This window comes from Danio aesculapii, chromosome 20, assembly GCF_903798145.1.
Source record: "Danio aesculapii chromosome 20, fDanAes4.1, whole genome shotgun sequence".
Taxonomy (NCBI): domain Eukaryota; kingdom Metazoa; phylum Chordata; class Actinopteri; order Cypriniformes; family Danionidae; genus Danio; species Danio aesculapii.
Window position 1 is genome coordinate 43,786,547 of NC_079454.1, and position 24,118 is coordinate 43,810,664.

The following is a 24,118-nucleotide window of genomic DNA, read 5'->3' on the forward strand; positions in this document are numbered from 1 at the left end:
GCATAAAACCACAGTGAATGCCACTCCTGTCAGCTGGAAACTGAGGCAACAATTCACACTGGCTCACCAAAATTGCACAGTAGAAAATGAGTCTGACCACGGTGCACCCATCTTCTGATGTCTACTTTCAGCAGGATAACGCACCATATCAAAAAGCATGAATCATCTCAGGTTGTTGCTAGATTGGATATGGATGCGGCCGGAAGTTAACGAGAATTATTTATAATATTTATAAAATTTCCCATTTATTGTATTTTATTAACGTCTACCCCCAGCCCAACCCTAAACACAACCGTCACAGTAATGTAAAAACAGTAGTTGTACCGAGTATTACCAATACAGCAGATGTATTATCAATCCAATAGAGCACATTTGGGATGTGGTGGAACGGGAGATTCACATCATGGATGTGCAGCCGACAAATCTGCTGCTACTGCGTGATGCTAAATGACTAAAATGTCATTTAGCTAAATGACTAAAATGTAAATGTGATGCTGTCATGTCAATATGGAGCAAAATCTCTGAGGAATATTTCCAGTACCTTGTTGAACCTATGCCACAAAGGATTAAGGCAGTTCTGAAGGTAAAAGTGGGTCCAACCCGGTACTAGTAGGGTGTATCTGATAATGTGACTGGTGAGTGTATATAACAGTTTTACTACAAACACCATATTGTTAGTGTAAAAAATAGTCAATTTGTCATTAGCATGGTTTAATCAGCCGGCATGTTTTTGGTTTGCTTTTAGTAGGCTGAATACACGATTTGTCCGTCTGTTTGTCTGCCTGTCTGTCTGTCTGTCTATCTATCTATCTATCTATCTGGGGGTAACACTATAAGGTTATACTTTTCAATGCTGACAGGAACAAACAATGGATGAACAACATAGTACAGTATTCATTGTTTGTTAACATTAGTTAATGAAAATGAAAAAGTAATTCAATATTAGTGTATTAACTAATGTAAAGCATAACTTAGGATGCAATATTTATTTTAAAAGTTTTTTTTCTAATGATTATAAATACATAAATTTACAAAATGTATCAGAAATAGTCTTGGTAGGAGCAGTCGGCCACATCCAGAAAAAACGAATGGCTATCTGTGGCCCTCTGCTGGACAAAACATTATCATTTGTAATCCTTTAAGGTTCATCATCAAACAAATTTTACACCTAACACCTAGATCAATATCTATAAATTAAATGTAGATACTTTCTAAAGTGACGTTCTCTACAAAAAAGTATAGCTGTAGTTTTTTGTAGATTTTTGTGGTAATGGAGCCAAAAATTACTATAACACCTCACAAAAGCACACCATTAATGTATTTATGTTTTTTAGTAAATAACAAACATTTAATTTGTACGGGTAAAATATTTTTTACTCTTATAAGTTGTTGGGGTCTACAGTATATCAGACTTAGTAAACAGGAAATAAATACAGTTTGAGGGTTAAATATCAGTCTGTTCCTCACACAGATATCAGATAACTTACACAGAACTACACAGATTGCAGGGCTTTTATATGAAACAATCCAGAAAAGAACAAAACATTCCTACACTACGACAACAACAACCTAAGAGCATGTAAAACAACATGTCTTTAGTGCAGTTGAAGAGGGCAGTACAATGATATAAAAGTAAGAACAAAAAGATTTATTTCCTCAAAATAAGCACTCAACTGGATAAAGAATGCAGTGTCACGTGATCATTCAGATATCACTTTAATATGGTGGTTTGGTGCCCAAGAAAGATTTCCTATTATTATTATTATTATTATTATTATTATTATTATTATTATTATTATCATTAGTGTTGAAGACAGTCATGCTGCCTTTATTTTTGTGGAGACTGTTCAGCTTCCTCACTTCCTCTAAAAGCTCATTTTTTTCTGTCTAGCCGCAAAGAGGCTTTTTGACAGCCGATGAGATGTGTTTGGCCTTCCTCTTTGGCTTATCCGGCTATCTGAGCGGCTGTATGAGTTTTCAAACACTTCATTCATTTTCCTTCAGGTTAGTTCCTTATTTATAAGGGGTCACCACAGTGGAATGAACCATCAACTATTCCAGCATATGTTTTACGCAGCAGATGCCCCTCCAGCCGCAACCCAGTACTGGGAAACACCAATATACTCTCACATGAGACTGCCTACAGGGAGGAGATACAGCATCTGGTCACTCGGTGCACAGACAATAATCTGCTCCTTAACACCAGCAAGACCAAGGAGCTCATTGTGGACCTCAGGAAGGGACAAACAGGCTCACATGATCCCAGTCACATCAATGGGATGGTCGTTGAGCCTGTCTTATCCTTCAAGTTCCTGGGGACCCACATATCAAAGAGCCTGTCCTGGACCACCAACACCTCCAGCCTGGTCAAGAAGGCTCACCAGTGCCTTTTTTTCTTTAGGCAGCTTAAGGAGAACCAGCTGTCATCAGCTGTCTTGGTGAACTTCTATCGCTGTGCAATAGAAGGCATCCTGACCAATTGCGTCACAGTCTGGTATAGAAGTTGCTCTGTTGCTGAGCGTAAGGCACTGCAGCGTGTGGTGAAAACTGCCCAACGCATCTCAGGGACGCAACTTCCAGCCATTGAGGACATCCAGAAGAAACACTGTCTACGCCAAGCATGCAGTATTCTTAAGGATTCCTCTCACCCTGCTCACAGACTGTTTTTTTTATCCCGCCTTCCGGCAAGCGCTTCAGGCTCCCCCGGACAAAAACCAGTAGACTGAGGAACAGCTTTTTCCCCAGAGCTGTCTCCCTTTTGAACTCTGCCCCTCACTGACTATTTTGCCCCCTTACCCCCGCACTCTCCTCATTACTTATACTCCTCATAATCACTGCACTATTTAATATATGCACATTTAAAAATTGCACACATTCATCGCACTACTCTGCACTAATGCATCTTGAATTGTACATACCCACTGTTCATATACATTTGTAATTATGTTCATAATAGCATCCTGTACATATATTAATCTATTATAAATCTCTGTTCATAGCTAATACAACCTGTATAAAATGTTGATAGTACATCCATCTGTAAATATTACCATAGTTTTTCTATAACTGCACTTTATAACTTATACCTGTATCCTGCACTTGCTGCTATTGCACTGCTGGTTAGACCGAAACTGCATTTCATTGCCTTGTATTGGTACATGTGTAATAACAATAAAGTTGAAACTAATCTAATCTAATTCACACACACTCATACACTACAGCCAATATAGTTCATCCAATTCACCTACAGTATAGCGCATGTGTTTGGACTGTGGGGGAAACCGGAGCACCCGGAGGACATGCAAACTCCACACAGAACTGCCAAATGGCCCAGCTGAGGCTCGAACCAGCGCTCTTCTTGCTTTGAGGCGACCTTGCTGCCCATTTTCAATCACTTTAAGATCTGAAATAGGAACACCAGATCAAGGTTATTATATTATGCATTTTTTTGTCAATACTAATTTAAATTGAGTTTACTTATCGTTTGTTGCATTAATGGTTTTGTTTGGTTTAGCTCAGTTTTTATTTTGTGAACACATGTATATAATTGCAATATTTTTGAGTTAACAGAACGTGTCGGTAACACTTTCTATGAAGCTCATGCTTATAATGAATTATAAATCTGTTTATAATTATTTATAATCAATTATGGCAATTCTGCAAATGTAAAGACACAATAAACCTTACACTGTAAAAAATATGTTAGTTAACAGTTTCTGTATTCTGTTCACAAGTGTTTTCCATTTATTTATGGTTGGTAATTGCATTATAGGAGCTTGATCTCTGCTCTGTCGACTTTTGATGTTGAAAATTCAACTCTACAGTTTAATAAAGTGACTTTTATTGACATTTTAGTAGTTTGAAATAATATAATGTATAAGAAATAATATATAGAGAAATACGTCTGTAAAATAATAGTTTATTACAAGGTTTTTGTAGCGTAATATACAACACCAAGCCAGACAATATATCACTTAAACTATTGCAAATGTTTATAAGACCTATTTCAAATTTTCAAGGTTAAAAGTTGTTGGACGAAAAATCAAAACCCATAATAAATGCAATAATAAACTTATAATGCAATTCAAAAGCAGAAATAAATGGGGAAAATAAAAACATGAATCACAAAATATGGAAAACTGATTATTTACTGATTTTTTTTCCAGTGTGTACTGTATATAATGACTACATTTATAATAGTTTTATTATTACTTATTAGTGATGCATTAGATTTTTCAATATGCATGTTCATAATCCATTTATATGTATTAATTAATCAGTCATGATTGTATATATAAAGATGCAATCTGCAATGTTAAAATGCGGTTATAGTTTTTGTTCTGTCAAATAAATGAATGGTTTTATATTGTTGATAAGAGCCATATGACTTATACAGTAAATACTTATTGTGGGAAAGAATACAGTTACTAACCTTTATTCATGCATCATCGGTGGCTTAAATAATAAGCATTAATTCAGTATTATAATAATTATTATTATGTAACTATAAATGTCATTATAATACAGTAATGTACATTATAATTGCATTAAAATACAGTAGTACTGTTTGTTGTGTTTTTATAGATACATTTTTAGAATGATTATAAATAATTATAAACAGAGTTATAATTCATTATAAGAATGAGCCTAATACACTCGGTAAAAAAATGCTGCTTGTTTAAACTACTTATTTATAATGAGCTGAATCAACACAATTCTTGAGATTTTTGGGGGGGATAGCTTAAATATATTATGTTCAATCAACTTAAATTTGTAAAAACAATTAGGTTAACTTAATCGATTTGTGTTGGGACAACATAAAGGAATTGCATGAAACCCAGGGCTTGAAATTAACACCCGTCAACCTGCCAAATGCGGGCAGATTTCAGCTGTGGCGGGTTAGACAGCCGCTCCCACTAGCCACTTTGGCTGGTTGAAAATAATTTTTATTTGTAGTTAATCGAGAAGCAGCAGGACTGATAAAATAAGTGTTCACGCGAGCAAAAGAAAGCAGGTGAACACCGAATGAGAGGATGATCACACGCACGGTTTCTTCACTCACTGACGAGGGCTTTAGCACAGTATCGTGTGCAAGGCTGATGTGATGAGTGTTTATAAATCTTGCACGCTCCCGTTTCCTTGCACGAACCAACATTGCCTGCAAACGCAACTTGTGCGATTAGTTCTCTTTGAAATAGACTGGACAAAAAGTGATGCACTCACAGTCCTGCTGCTTTCAGGAGCTCCAGATATTTTGTAAGCAGCAGCGGTTGCCGCTTTCGCTTTAACCATTCTTTGAACAGATTATTAATGGGTCTAAAGTGTGCACACGATCATCATTTCATTATAGTATGTTATGTTTTCACCTGCTTTCTTTTGCTTACAGTTATTTTACTTTTTATTTATGGTTTAATTATCATCCTTTACAATAACATTACTTTAATAGGAGATCAACTTTCCATTTATGTTTAGTTAATTGGTGATCTGGGACCTTTAGCCTGGACAGACTACTGTGCATAGTTTTAGATACATGACAATAATTCTTTTTAAAATGTCTTTTTTTAAAGAAAGGTTTTGCTGAATAAAAAAAAGCATGTATACAGCTATATTTTGCTTCTTCTTATTATTTTTTTTTTAATTAGTTAAAATTTAGAAAGAAATAATAAGTTATTTGTTAATCTATTTTTGGTGTGGTCAGAGAAACATTTGGCAAATCCTTAATGTTGAGATCTTGCAATGCAACACCAAAAAACCACAACCCATTTGCTCATGCTCATTGAGCAAGGTCACACACAACAAAAAAAAAAAGTTGAAATGAATGAGGAGTCATGTGGACATACTGTAACTCAAAATCAAGTCACTTTAGCATGCCAAAGTCAAATTTATGCATATAACATGTATTTTCCTAACAATAAAGTTGTGGCTAGTGAAAATGGTGAGTGGCTAGTAATGTTGAAAAACATCTCCAACAGTGGTTGGAGATCAAAAAAGTTAATGTCAAGCCCTGAACCCAGCATTTTCTACAGTGCAGAAAGTGTTATCAATATGTCTAGAGTTGACCAAAGCAAAGGCAGCTTACATTAACTTAGCTTACATTAAACCTCTAAAAAATACAAAAAAAAATTATTTGAACAGACACTGAACCCAAAACCACACACTCAAAAAAAGATAGTAAAGGTAATTTGTTTTGGAACAATTTAACTGTTTCACGTTCAATCTACTTAAATGTATAAAACTAATAAGTTAGCTTAATTCCTTCATGTTGTCTCAACACAAATTGTTTGTGTGGAACCACAACAGTCCACAAATGCAACTTATAATGATTAAAAAGTCTAAATGATGAAGAACTTCTTCATTTTACAGATTTAAACATGCCTAGTTTACATTTTTGAGCAAATGAAGAAAACGTGTTAGTCTGTAACAGCGCATCTAGACAGTGTGTGTGAATTATACATTGATTTTTTTCAGTAGTTTGGTAATACATGCTTCAGTGAATCAAATTTATGAACGTATTTAAATTAGATCTAATTTATTAATAAAATGTATAGATTTTGAGTGTTTTGAGGGATATTTAGTGACTATTTTAAAGGTTACTGTAGGTCAAACTATACAAATTATGTCTAATTTTTCTGTTTTTTTAGGCTACATACAGATACTGTATAAACACTTATTTTACAAGAAACGAGTTTTGTGAATACGTATGCTGTCTATCGGTGCTCTAGCACTGCATTCACAATGGTATAAACCGTTATAGGGGGATCAAATGTACATTTACTGCATTATACATTTTGAATTATTACTATTTAGGATATAGATCAGAGAAAGCTATTTCTTACTAAAGGGCTGACCCCTCATACATCTTGTTTTGGTGTCCTTCAGGGGGCATCAAGCGTTAATTAGGGGGGTCAATCTCTCCCAAACCCCTCTGTAATTCGCACCCTGCATAGTTCCTTCTCTTAATAGCTTTTTGAGGGGGACAACTCTATTGTTTTATGTTAAATCTACTTCAATTTGTAATAATTAATAAGTTAACTTATTTCCTTAATGTTGTCCAACACAGATCAACTGTGTGAAATCCAAAATTGTTTTACAGTCAGTGTGAGGGAGTAACTAGTTACATGTAACGACATTACGTTATTTAATTACTAAATAAAAGTAACAGTACACTGAAAAAAAATATTCAAAGATGATTCCTTGGATTTACTCAATTTTTTGTTAAGGGGTTGTAAACAATTTATTTGGGCTGAATTTAAACAAACAAATTAAGTTGATCATTGCTTAATGTAATTTGTTTGTTTAAATTCAACACAAATAAATTTGCAACAGTTTTGTATGCAACACTTTTTTCAGTGTACTTCGTTACAGTTACTGAGAAAAAAATGTGTAATTAAATTACAGTAACTTATGAAAATGTTAAAGATTACAAATGGGGTTACATCTAAAAATATTCTTTAAAATCAGGGATATGTTGAATATTATTAATTTGTTGCTTTGCTTGTTTTTGATAAGCACGCTAAGGCCATTTATTAAAGTGGTGCTAATCTGATGCGTTTGATTGGTTTTCCGGTTTGATTGCGGCGCACCATGTCTACCAGTTATGTTAATTCTCTCTGCCGCTAAAAGCATTAGGCTACTTCAACCAGCCTTTTATCACCTTAACAGTGTTGAGCAGTATAGGCTACGCTACAGGTAGTGACCCTACTATCTTAACTACATTTCTTAGTAGCACAATACGATATATGCCAAAGTATGCTAATAGGACTTTTAATTTGTCAGTAACCTGGATTAAGCGTTTCTGGTGAACTGTATGCCATTGCAAAATCGGCGTGTTTAAGGTCTGTTTTCTTTAAAAATCAGCGATCTCCACTAGCTGAGTGATATCTGATATAAAGTGGGTCTCAGATTGTACAAGAAGCTCTGCAGTAAATTACATTTCCCCTGCCATGTCTTTATAATATGAGCATTTATTTTACTCCAGTATTGAATGGAGTTTCTGCACTAGCCTGTTGATTCTGCGAGTAAACGGCTTTTCGTTTCTTTTATTGCTTGAGCAACTAAATGAATGCCAAAGTCTATTTAACTGATTGTGTTTTAACTACATTACAACATCGATGCTGTAAAAGGAATCGTTTGAAATGGAAAAAACACAATATCAGGTCACTGGAAGTTTATCAGTATGCGAACAACACTAGCTCGGCATATGCCCTATTTAACAATGTGATAGTCAAACGCAGGTTTTACAATTTTTGTCATAAACCACTCCTACAATCTGTCCTATAAAAAAGATGTTCCTGAGATTCATTATCTTTCAAGAAGAAAATACAAGCATTAACGTACTGTTTAAATTAAATCTTATTCTAAGAAATTCTTTACATCTAGCCGATGAAAGTGAATCCATATGATGGCGAGAATGACAATTTCTTCTTCTTCATGTTTTTCGGTGGTCTACAACAAACGTTTTGGTGCGTTACTGCCACCTTTCGCTCTGGTTGGTGACGTCGCCAACCAATCATTGTGGCGACATAAAAAATTTGTCTGATAGAAAGATGACTGAAGGAGAGGAGGTCTAGGCCTATATACATTTAGTTTACTGTAGTAAAGGCTAAAGTATACTATGGTAATTAGTATTAGTTCATGATATTTACTAATGATACTTCATTATGTAGTGTAATTTATTAATGTTAAATGTTGTGATGTTAATGTTAAAGTAATGTAATGAGTTGTAAATATATATACAATATAATGCTCATTCCTAAACATTTCCCTTTACTATAAATTACTATCATATTTTAAATGAGTAACACCTGGGTTTATTGGATTTTTGTTTTTGCTGTTTCATATATATATACAATATATATATATATATATATATATATATATATATATATATATATATATATATATATATATATATATATATATATATATATATATATATATATGCAACTGCCTCTCTGGCTATACCACTAACTGTGCCCTCTCTCTCTCTCTCTCTCTCCAAAAAAAAAAAATTTTTACTTATGCTTTTGCTTCTTAGACTTTACACACCTGAAACTTGTCTATAGCGCTTGTTCACTGCTGCTCTTATAGTTGAGTAAATTGCTTCCTTGTCCTCATTTGTAAGTCGCTTTGGATAAAAGCGTCTGCTAAATGACTAAATGTAAATGTAAATGTAAATGTAAATGTATATATATATATATATATATATATATATATATATATATATATATATATATATATATATATATATATATATATATATATATATATATATATATAATTAGTTTTTGTTTGGTACAGCGTATTATTTACCGTAAATAATTGAACTGAACAGTTATGCCTCATGTTTCATTGACAGTTCAGTTTTATTGATCACTAAGATATGACTGACTTGGGTTTAAGTTGCTCTGATTTAAAAATGAAATAGCAAAAATAGCTTGTACAGTATGTATTTTTTTCTTAAATGCCACAAAAATCACTCTGCACAACTAACTAAAATTTTGATTTTGTAACAACAGTAAACAGTGTTTTGGTTATAAGCTGTGGTTTTTGTGATTGCTGTACTTTAAAATTAAATGAATATAATCTCAATTCAAGTAATGACAGATTTTGAACAGTAAACAGAGAGCTGCTGTAAGCTCACACCCGCTTGGTATAAATGCTTGAAATGCATTGAATGATTTAGTTGAAAATATCTATTAGAAACTTAAAAGTAATCAAAAAGTAATCAGATGTAATCAGTTACTTTACTTTTATAAAGTAATCAAAAAGGTACACTACTTATTACTTTTTAAACAGGGAAATAATTTGTAATCTGTAATCTATTACATTTCCAAAGTAACCTCCCCAACACAGTTTACAGTGCAGAATGAGTGCTAATCAATTCTGAAATGATTATTATTTTTGTTAATTATTATTTTATTTCAGTTTTCTTGTTAGTTTCAGTTATTATTTCATTTATTGAGATTTTTTTTTATTTAATTTCAGCTAACGAATATGTTCTTTTGACCAATAGTTTTAGGTTTCGTCTTGCACCAGATCCCATGTAATTCACCAACATCATCTCAATGTGACCCAAAACTGCACTGAGCCCAAACAATGAGCCTGTCTTTTGTTTGATAATTACAGTCTGTGGCTCATAATGATGAACAACGAGACCTGAAACAACACTACTATCAATCAACATCAACACACAATAAATAAACAGTTGCAGATTTATTTGTAAGCGTCCACACCTGCATCACAACATGGATCAATCTCGCAATTACCGAAACTGGATTGCAGTGTTGTAAATGTGCATTTGAAAACATCCCACCCCACAGATGACCTGAGCTGAGCTGAGATTCCTGAGCGATTGTGTCACCAAAAGTCTTGCTTTTATATTACTGTTCCTTTGTTGTTCTTTTCATTGTGTCAGATTAAAAGTCAAGCCGTCTGGATTAGAAGCTCACGTCTCCACCCTGACAGGTTTAACAGCGTCAAAAACAGACAATCAGACTAATCATATTTACAAATCCTGACAATATCAGAGAATATAAAAGATTTTCATGCCTATAAAAGTCCTGATAATTAATCAAAGTCCTTGGAAAATATGAATTAAATATTCTTTTTGGCCTACTTTAAAAGAAAATCCAGAAATCCAATTTCTGGGTCTGGCACTTTTATTTTAGCTTAGCATAAATCATAGAATTAGATTAGACCATTAGCATCTTGCTCAAAGATTTACCAATAAGTGCCCCAAAGTTTATGCCCATTTAAAAATGTAAATTTTACTACTTTCCTAGAGGCAAACAGTTGAGTTTTACCAGTTTTAAATCCAATTAGCTAATCTCCGGGTCTGACGGGAGCATTTTTATCTTAGCTTAGCATAGATCATTGAATCAGATAAGCCCATTAGCATCTCGCGCAAAAATTTAAATAACATAAAAAAATAATAATAATAATTACAAAAACAATAATAATATAATAGTAATAATAATAATTAAACAGAAATATTGTACAATACAATACATAAAAACTATATTTATTATCATTTTAAAATATTTTATTGTTTAAAAATTAAAATAAAATAAAATATTATGTTAAATTATATAGTAACGATTCAAAAGATGAAAAAAATTTACATGTTAAAAGAAATAAGTTATAAAACAATTTACAAAATGTTTAATAGCACAGAAAAGATCATATTGTAGCTATATTGACTAATGAATGATTGAATAAATAAAAGTAAGTGTAATAACTAGCCGGTCTTCGTTTACCATGGTGATTTTTGTTAGTGTACTCACAGTAGATCAATCAGCATTATGCAAACTTGGTTTGACAGTAAAACAGCACACGCCCTCAGTCTGATTCATTGTCCAGGTGGCTTTATAAAGCTGCTGTGGAGAAGCACACATCATCATCATCATAGCAGCTGTTCTTCTTCATCTGATTATAATAATAATATAATCATGTCATCTCAACAAAACCCCGCCGAGCCGCCGAACTTCTCATGGGTCGAGCCTTGCAAACTCGCCGGTCTGGCCCGTCCTACAATGGTCCACCACTACAGGTACCTGCTGGACCACGGCATTAAACACCTGGTGTCCTTGTTAGAGATAAAACCACCGAATTATGAGAAGTGCCCGGAGCTGATCCTGCATCAGATCAGTATAATGGACTTCACTCCGCCGAGTCGCAGACAAATCCTGCAGTTCCTGAGCATCGTGGAGATGGTTAATGCTAAAGGAGAGGTGAGGGAAACACTTAACCTACATACTGCTTTACACAGAAACTATACACCTTTATAGTTTCATTTTCATTAAATGCTTGTGTTTGGAACTATTGTTTTGAAATGTCTGCTGCTTCCTGTCTGAGCAAAAGTTTTTCTCCACTAGAGGGCGTTTGACGCTTAAAGAGCCCATATTATGGGTTTTTGAAAATGCTCTTCCATGTAGTGTGTAACATAGCTCTAAGTGAAGTGAAATATCCAGCTAAGGCTTAAATCTGTAAGTGTACAGTGTTTAAAACTATTGATTCATCTATAAAGGAGTCGACTCATAGTGCTTCAAACGAGTCGTCTTGATAACGAGTCATTAGGTGTTTCGTGATGACGCGGCTACGAAACACAAGTAGTTGCACGCGCAAACCCGGGAGATTTGAAACCTGCGGCCCCGCCCACTAACACAGAAAAAAAGCCCCACACACACAAACACACACCCACACACACACAGAGAGACACACCGGTGGAATGAAGTCAGGCTGTGCAGATGGATACTATCGACAGCCTACCCAAAGATGAAAGCTCAGCATTATAACATTCTGGAAATTACCTGCTTAAAAAGAAAACTTCATCGATTTGTTAAAGGAAGGATCAGTAAAGACTGTCAGAACATGGATCAGTGCATCATGAATCAGTTTCTACCCCCATTTCACCAGTGTAAGTACGTGCGATTAAAATTGTTGCCTCGTTTACTCTAGCTTGCAAATTCTGTATTTAGTTGTGTTTTGTTACTTGTAACCGCATGTACTGTATCAGGTTATCTCTTTATTCTCATATTGCGTGTAAAGCCACGTTGAAAACGCGACGCGTGCCGCTTTGTTTACGGATCGCCAGCTGTTCCTACACACATGCAACGGTCAAGTTTCAAAATATTTCAGCTCAGGTTCAAGGGAGCTGTCTAAAATTGCACCCAGCAAGCTGAACTGGCGCTCTAGTCTAGGCGAACGGTGAGGGTTGTGTCTGTGTGTGTGTGTGGCGTGTGTGTGTTGCGCAGGACCGGTTCAGCAAGCTGAACTGCCGCTCTAGGTTAAAGATGATCACCTCGCCCTCAACCCGAAAGTGAAAACAAAAGTGACCCCTTAACAAAGTGAGGACGTGGGGTGTCGCAGATATAACTCAGGACGCGGGTGGTGAGGGAGGTGTAGTGGACGTCTCCCTCTCTATTGGTGTTGTGTCTTCCGAGGAGGAGGAGGTGTTTGTGTGTGCGTCTGTGTGAAAAGAGCAGGTAGAGGGTGACGTGCTCCTCGCCAGTTCTTGGAGTTTTTGCTCAATAAAATAGTTTGTCGTCTGTTTTTTTTAAGTGCATCGTCTGTATTTACATTCACCCACTGGCAGCCAAAATCCACACCTTACACTATGAAGCGTGTATGCACTGTGACTACTTTTATATTGTTGATTAGCAGCTGGGCATTTCACTCTGTCTCGCGCTGAAGGCTGTCAGTTTCGACCAATCGCAGCAGGCTGTCATCGGTCCAATCAGTGCAGATTAGCTTCGCGCTAAGGACGGGTTTGGGTACAAATGAATCGCTGAACGATTCATATGGGAGTCGCTGGGATAATTAGGTAAAAATAAATGCAGATTATAAGACCATCAAAGTGTTGTTTGACCTTGCATGCATATTAGACTGTTGTTGAAGAGCCTTACAACCTACATATGACCCTATTACATGTATAATATGGGCTCTTTAAAGGGACAGTTCACACAAAAATGAAAATTCACTCACTATTTTCTCACCCTCAAGTGGTTTAAACAAGGGCGTAGATTTGCTTTGGATATTGGTGGGGACCTAATTTGACACCAACCCCCTCCCAGTTGTAAAATTTAAATGTCACATTTAAAGTTGATAGGCTACATGTAAAGTTAAAGGAATTTCTGACAAAAAGGTAGTTTAATAAAGACTTCCGTTTACTGAGGGCTTATTTGTGCATAATCCTTAACTACTGCATCTGAACACATTTCTACAAGTATATTATTGCCATTTATGCACTTTAAGCTTAACAATGACTTTACATGTCCATGTTCTTTTCCTTCTCTGAGCGTGCAAACAGAACAGCACTCTATTTCGCACTTAAACAAAACTTTAATAAATAAATAAATCAAATACCATTAGTAATAACAACAATATTAAAATAAAGCATGTCTTATAGTGCAAAAAGTACATATACATGATTCTACTTTGACAAGGAATGAATGCAGATATCTGGAAAGGGGGAGGCATATGACACAATAACCATTTTATCTGGACTGTTGTTTTTTCATAATCAGTGTGGAGGCCAAAATCGAAACACATTTTTTATTAATTGCACATGCATGGTTACTATTATAGTGGACTTGACTTCAAGTGACTGACAGTTTTCTTTGAAATGTAGCTGCTTATGTCGTGCACGGTAAGCCTGAGGTTTATTTTGGAGGTGATTACATTATTGATGGGGACATTTTAATAATCTGTGGATATTGGTGCGAACACGTCCACTCCATCCATGCTAATTCTACACTCTTGTGTTTAAACTTTGTAGATATTTTTGTAGATATTATTTAACCATCGATTTCCATTGTAGCAAAAATGAATACTATGGAAGTCAATGCTTACAGATTTCAGGCTTTCTTCAAAATAGCTTATTTTGTGTTTAACTGAAGGAAGAAACTCAAACAGGGTTTGAACAATTAAAGGCTGAGTATATGATGACAGAACTGTCAGCTTTGGATGAACTATCCAACTGTTTTGATAGCATTACAATCAATCTCAGGACGTCTTAAGACATTTAAGGTATATCTGCACTACACAATTTTCCAGACAATTGTTTCAAATGTGTTTATTTTAAGTCTTGCATACAAATTAGTGTCCGTGCCAGCAATTACTCTGAATCATTTTCATTAAATAAATAAAGTAACAGTTAAAAGAAAAGTAAAAGTTATCACATCATGACGAGTATTCAATTCAATTCACCTTTATTTGTATAGCGCTTTTACAATGTAAAAAGATTGTGTCAAAGCAGCTTCACATAAAAGGTCACAGTAAATTGGAACAGTGTAGTTCAGTTTTTAGTGTTTAAGTTTAGTTCAGTTCAGTGTGGTTTAAAATCACTACTGAGAGTCCAAACACTGAAGAGCAAATAAAGTGTATATTAATAACAACTAAATAAGGGTAGAAATCATAATCTTTACATAATCTTTACAGTGTCTATGTGAGGGAGAGCAAGAAAAAAAATCTTTTCCTTTTTTTGCAAGTCATAAACAAACTTTTAAGGAGTTTTTCTTTTGTTATTGAAGTCAAATATAAATCACCGCGCTATTCCAGAGTTTGCTGCTTGGACCAACGTTCCTTAAATGACAAGCAGCAAAGGTGGTCCGCACTCGGTCATTTATTAAACAATAGAACAGTTCAAAGGTTCATAGCCGGAACGTTTTTCTTTTCTCCTGTTTTTGTTATTTGAGCAAATTGTTATGCAAAAACGTATTTGCATTACTCTCCCCTCCACCGCTCTCTAATAAGACTACTCAACAATGACTATTTCTCCTGCTGAAAAAGCCAGAAAGGGGAAAATGGTCTCGTCAGATATAGACTATACGCTGTAAAAACGAAATAATAATCACAATAAACCAAGACAACAAATATTTTTATGTTGCTTTAACTTATTTTAATACGTTGATCAGGTCCGATTCAACTTAATTTTTACATTTTGAAAACATTTTATACAAAGTTTAACCTAATAGACAAATCAGAGCACATCACATCTGTCCTCAGGTCTTTACACTGGCTCCCAGTTACACTCAGAATAGAGTTTAAAGTATTATTACTTGTCTATAAATCACCAAATGGCCTAGGACATCAATATATTACAGATATGCTGACTGAATACTGTTACAAACTGTAACAAACTCTAGACAGTCTGCAACATAAACAAGAGTCCACACCATCAATCAAATAATAAAAAATATGATGATTTAATAAAGTAATTTAAGCAAGCATCAAATTCAAAATAAATAATCGTGCAGCCCAAGCCAAGACTAAAAACACAGGCTTCTCTCGATGGAACAAATGAGGAATCCTTTTATCATGCAATCATCACCGGCAACACGGTACAAGTGACCTTAAGACAATAGCGTCATCTAGTAAACATCCCAGTTCAGTCAAAGCAGGGTGAATCCGCCATCAGCTACTGAGCCCCCCGCTGCTGGAATCAACTTCCAGAAACGATCAGATGTGCTCCAACATTAGGCACGTTTAAATCAAGACTGAAAACACATCTGTTTGCTGCGTCTGAAAGATCACACTATTGTGTCTTTCTTTTCTTTTTCATTCTTTTAAAACATGTTTTAACACATTTTAATCTGTTTTTAATCAGTTATTCTTTGTTTTTATTTTCTTATACTGGTCTCTTATTTCTGTTTATGTAAAGTGCTTTGAATTACCATTGTGTATGAAATGTGCTATATAAACTTGTCTTGACTAAAATCTTGACTAAAAATATTTTTAGTCAGTTTGATTGATGAACTACAGTATCTAATAAATAATAACTAGTGTCTCATGGAAATGTGTTAATTTCATTTTAAACAATCTTTTTTTTGAGTGTGGGTTGAATCAGTTTATATTGTTTTATTGTCCTTGGTGCGACTGATCTAGTGGACAGAACATATAATAAATATATTTTCCAAATAAATGAAAAGAACTGTGTTGTTTAACCTTATTTCAAACAATTAGTTTTAAAAAGCAGCATTTTTTAAGTGCGAGTTGAATCAATTGAACAGTTTGTCGTTTCATTGTCTTTGGTGCGACTGATCTAGTGGACTGAACATAAAACAAATACATTTTCCAAATAAATGGCAAGAATTGTGTCGTTTCGTCTCATTTTAAACAATTAGCTTAAACGAGCAGCAACAATTATGTTTTCTGAGTTTGAATCAATTTTGCAATTATTTGAACAATTTATGTTGTTTTATCGCATGTTTGGTGCGACTGACCTAGTGCAGTGGTTCCCAAAGTGGGGGTCACGGTATAGAGAGAAATTACCATTTTTTTTATTTATAACTTACAGAAGAAAAAAATAGTAGTTAATAGTTCCATTAAAAAAACAACATGCAAATAAGAAGCCATCAGCATTTCCATTTTTTTGCGACCTCTGGGGTGATTACGTTATATTAAAAACACAGCACATTGATTTTATGGCACCAGGTTAAACTTTGACACATTTACGGCACACTCATACATTAAAAATAAATACAGGCCACAACTGAACATGGAGGATGGTCTCCGAGTGGCGTTTTTCAAAGTTAAATGATGAATAGACTTATTCGTATTGGTATGTGTGCTCCGTTGTGTGCAAAGTTTATATGTTTATAATCACCTCAGAAGATATTGGGAGTCACGAGTCACTGGCACTGTTATTTTGGGGGTCGCGGGCTGAAAAATAAATAAATGACAAGAATTGCGTTGTTTCACCTCATTTTAAACAATTAGCTTAAACTAGCAGCAACAATCTTTTATTTTTTATTTTTTTAGTTGAATCAATTTCGCTGTCAGTTGAACAGTTTATGTGCTGATCTTTTTGACAAGGGTCTAGAAAATGTGTTGCTGATGTTGTGTTTGTGCGTTTCAGGGGGTGGCGGTTCACTGTGCGCACGGTCACGGCAGGACCGGCACCATGTTGGCCTGTTACCTGGTCAAAAGCAGACACCTGAGCGGGGAAGAGGCCATCAAAGAAATCCGGCGACTCCGAGAAGGCTCCGTCGAGACCAAAGAGCAGGAACAGGCGGTGATAGACTTCCACAACTACATCCACAGCGGCTGTCAGAAGCATTAAAGCAGTAGTGAATGAAAATCTACTCACTCTCAAGCGGTTAATAAACCTTTATGAGTTTCTTTCTTTTGTTGAACACAGAAGAAGATATTTTGAAGAATGCTGAACACCTGTAACCATTGACTTCCATAGTAGGAAAAACAAATACTATTGAAGTCAGTGGTTAGAGCTTTCATCAAAGTATCTTCAACAGGAAAAAGAAACTCAATAATGATTGTTATAAGGGTGAATAAATGACAGAATTTTTGATTTTGGTTGAACTGTCCCTTTAAGACACTGCTTGTGTTTTACACCATTGGAGAATTAGGATAAAGATGAGCTGCTTATTAGCTGTTTATTGTAATAATGATAAGGGTGTGTTGGTTTATACTCAAAAATGAAAGCTGTTCAGCGGCTCATGCTGCTTTATAATATGAATCAGGATGCTAAATGGGTGAATGATTGTCACGTCTGTATTCAGATCTATTGATTTATTCTAAATGCATTCAAAATAAAGCTACCGCAACAAATGCTTGATGTCAACTTTTTCAGTTTTTGAAAGAAATCAATTGAGATTTTTGTCAAACTATTATTAGAGACTGGGATGTAACTCATGATATTTTAATGGGAAAAAATAATTAAAAAGGTGATTTATTATTATTATTATTATTAACAGCATATCTATCTAGAAAATATAAATAAATAAAACCAATTTATTCATTAGTTTTCTTTTCGGCTTAGTCCCTTTATTAATCTGGGGTTGCCACAGCAGAATGAACCGCCAACTTATCCAGCATGTTTTACGTAGTGGATGCCCTTCCAGCTGCAACCCATCACTGGGATCTTTCATACACACTACATACAATTTAGCTTACCCAATTCTCCTATAGCACATATTTTTGGACTTGTGGGGGAAACCGGAGCCCCTGGAGGACACCCACGTCAACACAGGGAGAACATGCAAACACCAACTGACCCAGCCGAGGCTCAAACCAGCGACCGTTTTTCTGTGAGGCGAGCGTGTTACCCACTGCGCCACCAGGCAGCCCAAAACCAATTTATTTCATTGGTAAAATATTGTCTAAAAATACCAAGCAAATCATTTATAAATGAGATAAAATGGTTTAAGTGGAAAAAAATGCTATACAGCTTTAAAAAACGACATTATCTTATATTGATTATTATTCTATTATATCAAAAAAACAAATGTCAGAAGTTTCATTCAAAAGAATAAGGACGGAAACTGTAACATCTCTATAATTTATTCTAAATGTATCAAAGCACATAATAATAATTTCAAAATGAATAGTATTTTGTCAGCATAAGCTGAAATCATAATATTGACGTGAGTATAGTGTGAGTGTAGTCTCTCTCTCTCTCTTATATATAACAGCACTCATACAGCCTCTTCACCCTTGTGTAATTCTCCGTCCACACAGAGTGACAGCAGATAAATAAACTCACTACAGTTTCACAGTTTGCAGCTGTTGGACAACATAATGTCCTTTTGAGGCTTTTTTAGGTGAGACTGTAGTTGTTTCTATTGCAACTATGCCGTTTATTTATAAGGATAGTGCCTATTTGAAATATTTATAATTTTGGAGATTCAGTGCCTCGGCGGCTATCAGCCTGTTATTGAGTAGAGCAAAGACTGTTCACGTTCTCACAAGATGGTGACAGAGACCGCATAATAAGTCCTTAGTGGAGAAAAACAGCATTTTCTTAGCGTAAATTTCAAACTACAGCTGAACAAATCGTGACAGAACAGGTAAGTGACACTCTAAGTAGATCGGTTTCTTTTGTATGTTGTAGTGCCGTATTTATACCATAGTAATCAGGTAGTGTTTGCTTTGCCCTGGCTTTTTTGGGGTTAATTGTTGTGATCTCCCGATTGCAAATGAGAAATAATGGGAAATCTCTGTAGACCGATGGCATTTCATGTTGTTCAGCCTTGTCATCTTAAAATGTCAGCAAAATCACCCGTTTGACGCCAGAGAATCAAGCAGATGTGAATGAATGGTGGAAGAAAGTAGTTCCTCCTACACAAGGGTTTTTAAACTGTCCGTGTTTGATTGTCTTTTTTTTATATACACGATTATGCCGTCGAACTGTTGTATAAACGCAATATCACACGAGTAGCAGTGCGATGTGGCTGTATATTGTCACTGGTGGGACACTAAGGCACTCGGGCTGACCTGCTCGAGCCAACACACAATTATTCAAAGAGGATTCCTTGGATTTACTCAATTTTTTTGTTAAGTGGTTGCAAACAATTTATTTGGGCTGAATTTAAACAAACAAATTAAGTTGAACATTATTAAATTAAATTTGTTTGTTTAAACTCGACACAAATAAATAGTTTGCAACAGTTTTTTCAGTGCACACGCCTCCCACCAGTGTCGTTATTCAGCCATATTACACTGCTACTCATGTGATATTGCTTATATATATATTTAAATTGTAGTTTTTTTTACAAAGTTCAAAATAAAATAAATGACAAATTAATAATATTTTAAAAAATTCTAACTCCAGACAAAATACAAATACAGACGTGCATAAAATACAGACAATTTTTTTGTAAAATCTGTATTTATTTATGATTTACAAAAGCCTATGTAACAACCATTAAAATGAATCAAACAAATTCATCTTTAACCTAAAATGAAAACACGAGTGTGTGTGTGTGTGTGTGTGTGTGTGTGTGTTTGTATGTGTATACGGTGTCAGTTTACATTTCTCAAAGTGGCAAAACAAAAGAAGGATACTGACATGACCCTTTATGCATCATCTGAATGTACAAAGTCAGAGTTTTCTGGAAAATTATATACACAGGCGCCAACAGGACTACACTAGCAATGAAGAGACGCAGAAGATTTAAAGAAACGTCTGCAAATACTGAGAGCCGAGGGGGAAAAACTGCTGAACTCAATCCAATCCAACCTGCAGACTCATAAATACAAACTAATCCGCCACCAGTTCAAATAAATACACCTGCGACCTCTTCATTTAAATCATCTCTCTTTCTTTATCATTATACTACCATCAAACTTAGTTTTAGCCATCGTCTGCTTTAAATCAAACACAAGAGAGAGAGAGAAACTCTGGGAATTAGAAAATCCTAAATGTTTTTATATATAAAAGTGGTAAACCTCAGCGCTCTCACGGAATGACAGTAAAAAATCATCAAAAACGACTACATTCTCAATAAAGATTCACAAGTGGTGCTAACAAGGTCGTTTTCGCGCAAAATAACTCGAATCCAGACACACACACACGAAAAAAGAAAACAAAAATGGCGGAAAGGTGCCTGTGTATCCAAAATAATAAACAGTGCGACAAAACCGTGAGCCTCCTGTACTGTATATCTATATCAATAATGGTGCCGTTCTGAACTGAAAGCTGTTCTGTTAACACTTTATAAGAACTACACACACTGAATCATCTCTTAAGCATTAGCAAATAGTGAATCCATTATTATTTAAGCATTAACTCTACATTAATAAGCGTTAGTAAGCAGTTTAGACAGTAAATGCAGCTACACATGCTGTCTTCTTGACTTATAAGAACATTTATAATGATGTGTTTTCATACTTTATTACTTACTAATTGTTCATTACTAAATTCAGTATTACATTATTGACAAACTAGTTATTTCAGAATAGTAGATGCTATTTTAAGATCATTCAGAATGAGTTAGTAAATTATTAATATTTAAATTAACATGTTAATATCTTATTATTCAGACATACTAATAGTTCATTTGTATGTTGTTAATAAATGCTTTATTAACTCAACTTCTTCCAGTTTTGTGACCTAAAGTAAAGACTATTTATGCTTTATAAATCCCTTATAAATCACAATTAAAGGCTCAATTAAATTCTAAACAGGGAAAAAAAGGAAATAAATGACAAGCATTTCTATTCTGTATCAAATAAAAAATTAATCAGCAATCTTAACTAAAATAAAATGACTGCACAGTTTAAACTTCACTAAAAACACTGAAATGTTGTATCATATATGTCGTTACATTATTAGATTATTGTTGTTTTATCCAGTTTTATTTATTGTGTTTATTTCTATTTGTATTTTGACACTCCTGTTTGAAGTTTACAGTCGTTTTATATTTTAGATAAGATTGCAAACATGTATTGTTAATTTGATACTGATCCTTTAGTTGTGATTTATAAGGGATTTATAAAGCATGAATAGTCCTCACTTTAGATTAGGTCACAAAACTGCATCAAGTTGACTTAATAAAGCATTTATTAACACACATAGTAATCATTACTATATACCTGAATAATAAGATATAAATGTTGATTTCAATAGTTATTAACCATTTACTAACTCATTCTGAATGATTCTAAAAGCCACCAATTACTTTTAAACAAAGTTTGTCAATAATGTAATACTGAATTTAGTAATGAACAATTAGTAAGTAATAAAGTATGAAAACACATCATTATAAATGTTCTTATAAGTCAGTAAGACAGCATGTGTAGCTGCATTTACTGTCTAAACTGCTTACTAATGCTTATTAATGTAGAGTTAATGCTTAACAAATACAGGATTCACTATTTGCTAATGCTTAAGAGATGATTCAGTGTGTAGTTATAAAGTTACTGCTGTTGGTAACACTTTATTATAACTACTACACACTATGAATCATTTATTAAGCATCAGCAAACATTGAATTTATTATTAAGCATTAACTCTACATTAACAGATGTAAGCAGTTTATAAATCCAGCTACAGCACAAATGCTCCATTCTTGACTTACAGTATAATCCCATTTATAATGTGCTTAATGATTGTGTTTTCATACTTTATTACTTATTAATTGAGTAATGCATTACTTACAAACTAGTTATTTAAGAATAGTTGATGCTATTTTATGATCATTCAGAATGAGTTAGTAAATGATTAATAAACTATTCAAATTAACATGTAGATATTTTATTATTCAGGCATATACTACTAGTTCATTTGTATGTTAATAAAAGCTTTATTAACTCAACATCAGGCTTTAATAGTCATTTAGAAGCGATTTATAAAGCATAAATAGTCCTCACTTTAGATTTAGATAAGTTGCGTTAATAAAGCATTTATTAACACACATAGTAACCATTACTATATGCCTGAATAATAAGATATAAATGTTGATTTCAATAGTTATTAACCATTTACTAACTCATTCTGAATGATTCTAAAAGCCATCAATTACTCTTAACTTAAGTTTGTCAATAATGCATTACTTCATTTAGTAATGAACAATTAGTAAGTAATAAAGTATGAAAACACATCATTATAAATGTTCTTATAAGTCAGTAAGACAGCATGTGTAGCTGCATTTACTGTCTAAACTGCTTACTAATGCTTATTAATGTAGAGTTAATGCTTAACAAATAATGGATTCACTATTTGCTAATGCTTAAGAGATGATTCATAGTGTGTAGTTCTTATGTAGCGTATTTTCATTGGTCAATCATATCGACACTTAAACTTCGACAAAAAGCAAAACAATAGTGTAAAGATGAATAAAATAACACCATAAAATATCCCACATTACTGCCTATTAAAAAAAAATTATAAAAAGCGTCATTTTTTGAATTTCACAAACAAAAATAGACGCCCTTCATGTCATCTGACGTTTCTTATTCATAGAATTAAAAGAATTTACAGTGCTTTCTTATTATATATCTCTTTTCCAGGGGAATATGATCTCTTATTGCAGCTAATCGTCCAGTTATTCAATAATCCCCAAGAGAGTGTGTGTTTTGTGTGTGTGTGTGTGTGGTGGTCACAGATTGGCATGGAGTCCTGTGTTTTGAGCTCTACTGTTTTATGTTGAGTTCGTTCTCCAGTTCCATCAGCTTTCGGGACGCTTTGACTTTATTGGAGACCTCTTTCCCCTGCGAGAAGAGTCTCTGGCGCTCCTTGAAGGTCAGGTTTTCTGGAGCTCCTCCAATTGTGTTCTCTTGATCCGGGCTGCTGTCATACACACACACACACACACACATGCGCACACACACATTAGAGATTGAAGAAATCTCTGCATATGTGTATTTATATGTAGACATCTCTAATGTCTATATCAGGGGTCACCAAACTTGTTCCTGGAGGTCCGGTGTCCTGCAGATTTTAGCTCCAACCCTAATCAAACACACCTGAACAAGCTAATCAAGGTCTTACTAGGTAGACTTGAAACATCCAGGCAGCTAAATCCTGCAGGGACACCGGCCCTCCAGGACCGAGATTGGTGACCCCTGGTCTATATCATATCTATAAATAAACAAATCATTCAGTGCAAATAAATGAATCAAATAAATAAATTGAAATGTGTGTGTGTGTGTGAGAATAGAGTCTCCTCACCCTTTGGTCCATTTGTCTCGCGGGTCTTTATACACCTCTCCTGATCCTAGTCCTGTTGTGTTTCCAGTGTATGAATTAAATCCTGTTTCATTTCGTCAAATGGTAAAAACAGTGTGAATTTCACAAGAAACATCAAGAGGAACATTTCAAAAGCGATTAGCAAGAAAACTGCAGAAGCTGCTGGGCTCATGATGGTGCATAACTGGC

At 34.5% G+C, this 24,118-nt stretch overlaps 2 protein-coding genes across 13 annotated transcripts in view; one reads left to right on the plus strand and one right to left on the minus strand.

Annotated features, from left to right (window-relative positions):
• Positions 1-11,410: 11,410 nt before the first annotated feature.
• On the plus strand, positions 11,411-17,869 carry dusp23a (dual specificity phosphatase 23a). Its single transcript, XM_056481721.1, has 2 exons — positions 11,411-11,732; positions 17,360-17,869. The coding sequence occupies exons 1-2, from the start codon at positions 11,451-11,453 to the stop codon at positions 17,561-17,563; spliced, it is 486 nt and encodes a 161-aa protein (XP_056337696.1). The 5' UTR covers positions 11,411-11,450; the 3' UTR covers positions 17,564-17,869.
• Positions 17,870-20,109: 2,240 nt separating this feature from the next.
• The window catches only part of afdna (afadin, adherens junction formation factor a), a 242,910-nt gene continuing 238,901 nt past the window's right edge, over positions 20,110-24,118 (minus strand). For 7 of the 12 annotated variants that reach the window (XM_056481084.1, XM_056481080.1, XM_056481074.1 and 4 more), the window contains 2 exons: positions 23,912-23,993; positions 20,110-23,527 (listed from right to left, as the gene is read on the minus strand). In XM_056481084.1, coding sequence (XP_056337059.1) covers positions 23,374-23,527; positions 23,912-23,993 — 236 coding nt within the window. In that variant the 3' untranslated portion in view covers positions 20,110-23,373. Of the gene's footprint in view, positions 23,531-23,911; positions 23,994-24,118 lie in introns of all 12 variants that reach the window. The other 5 variants (XM_056481075.1, XM_056481076.1, XM_056481079.1 and 2 more) reach the window with 1 other exon arrangement.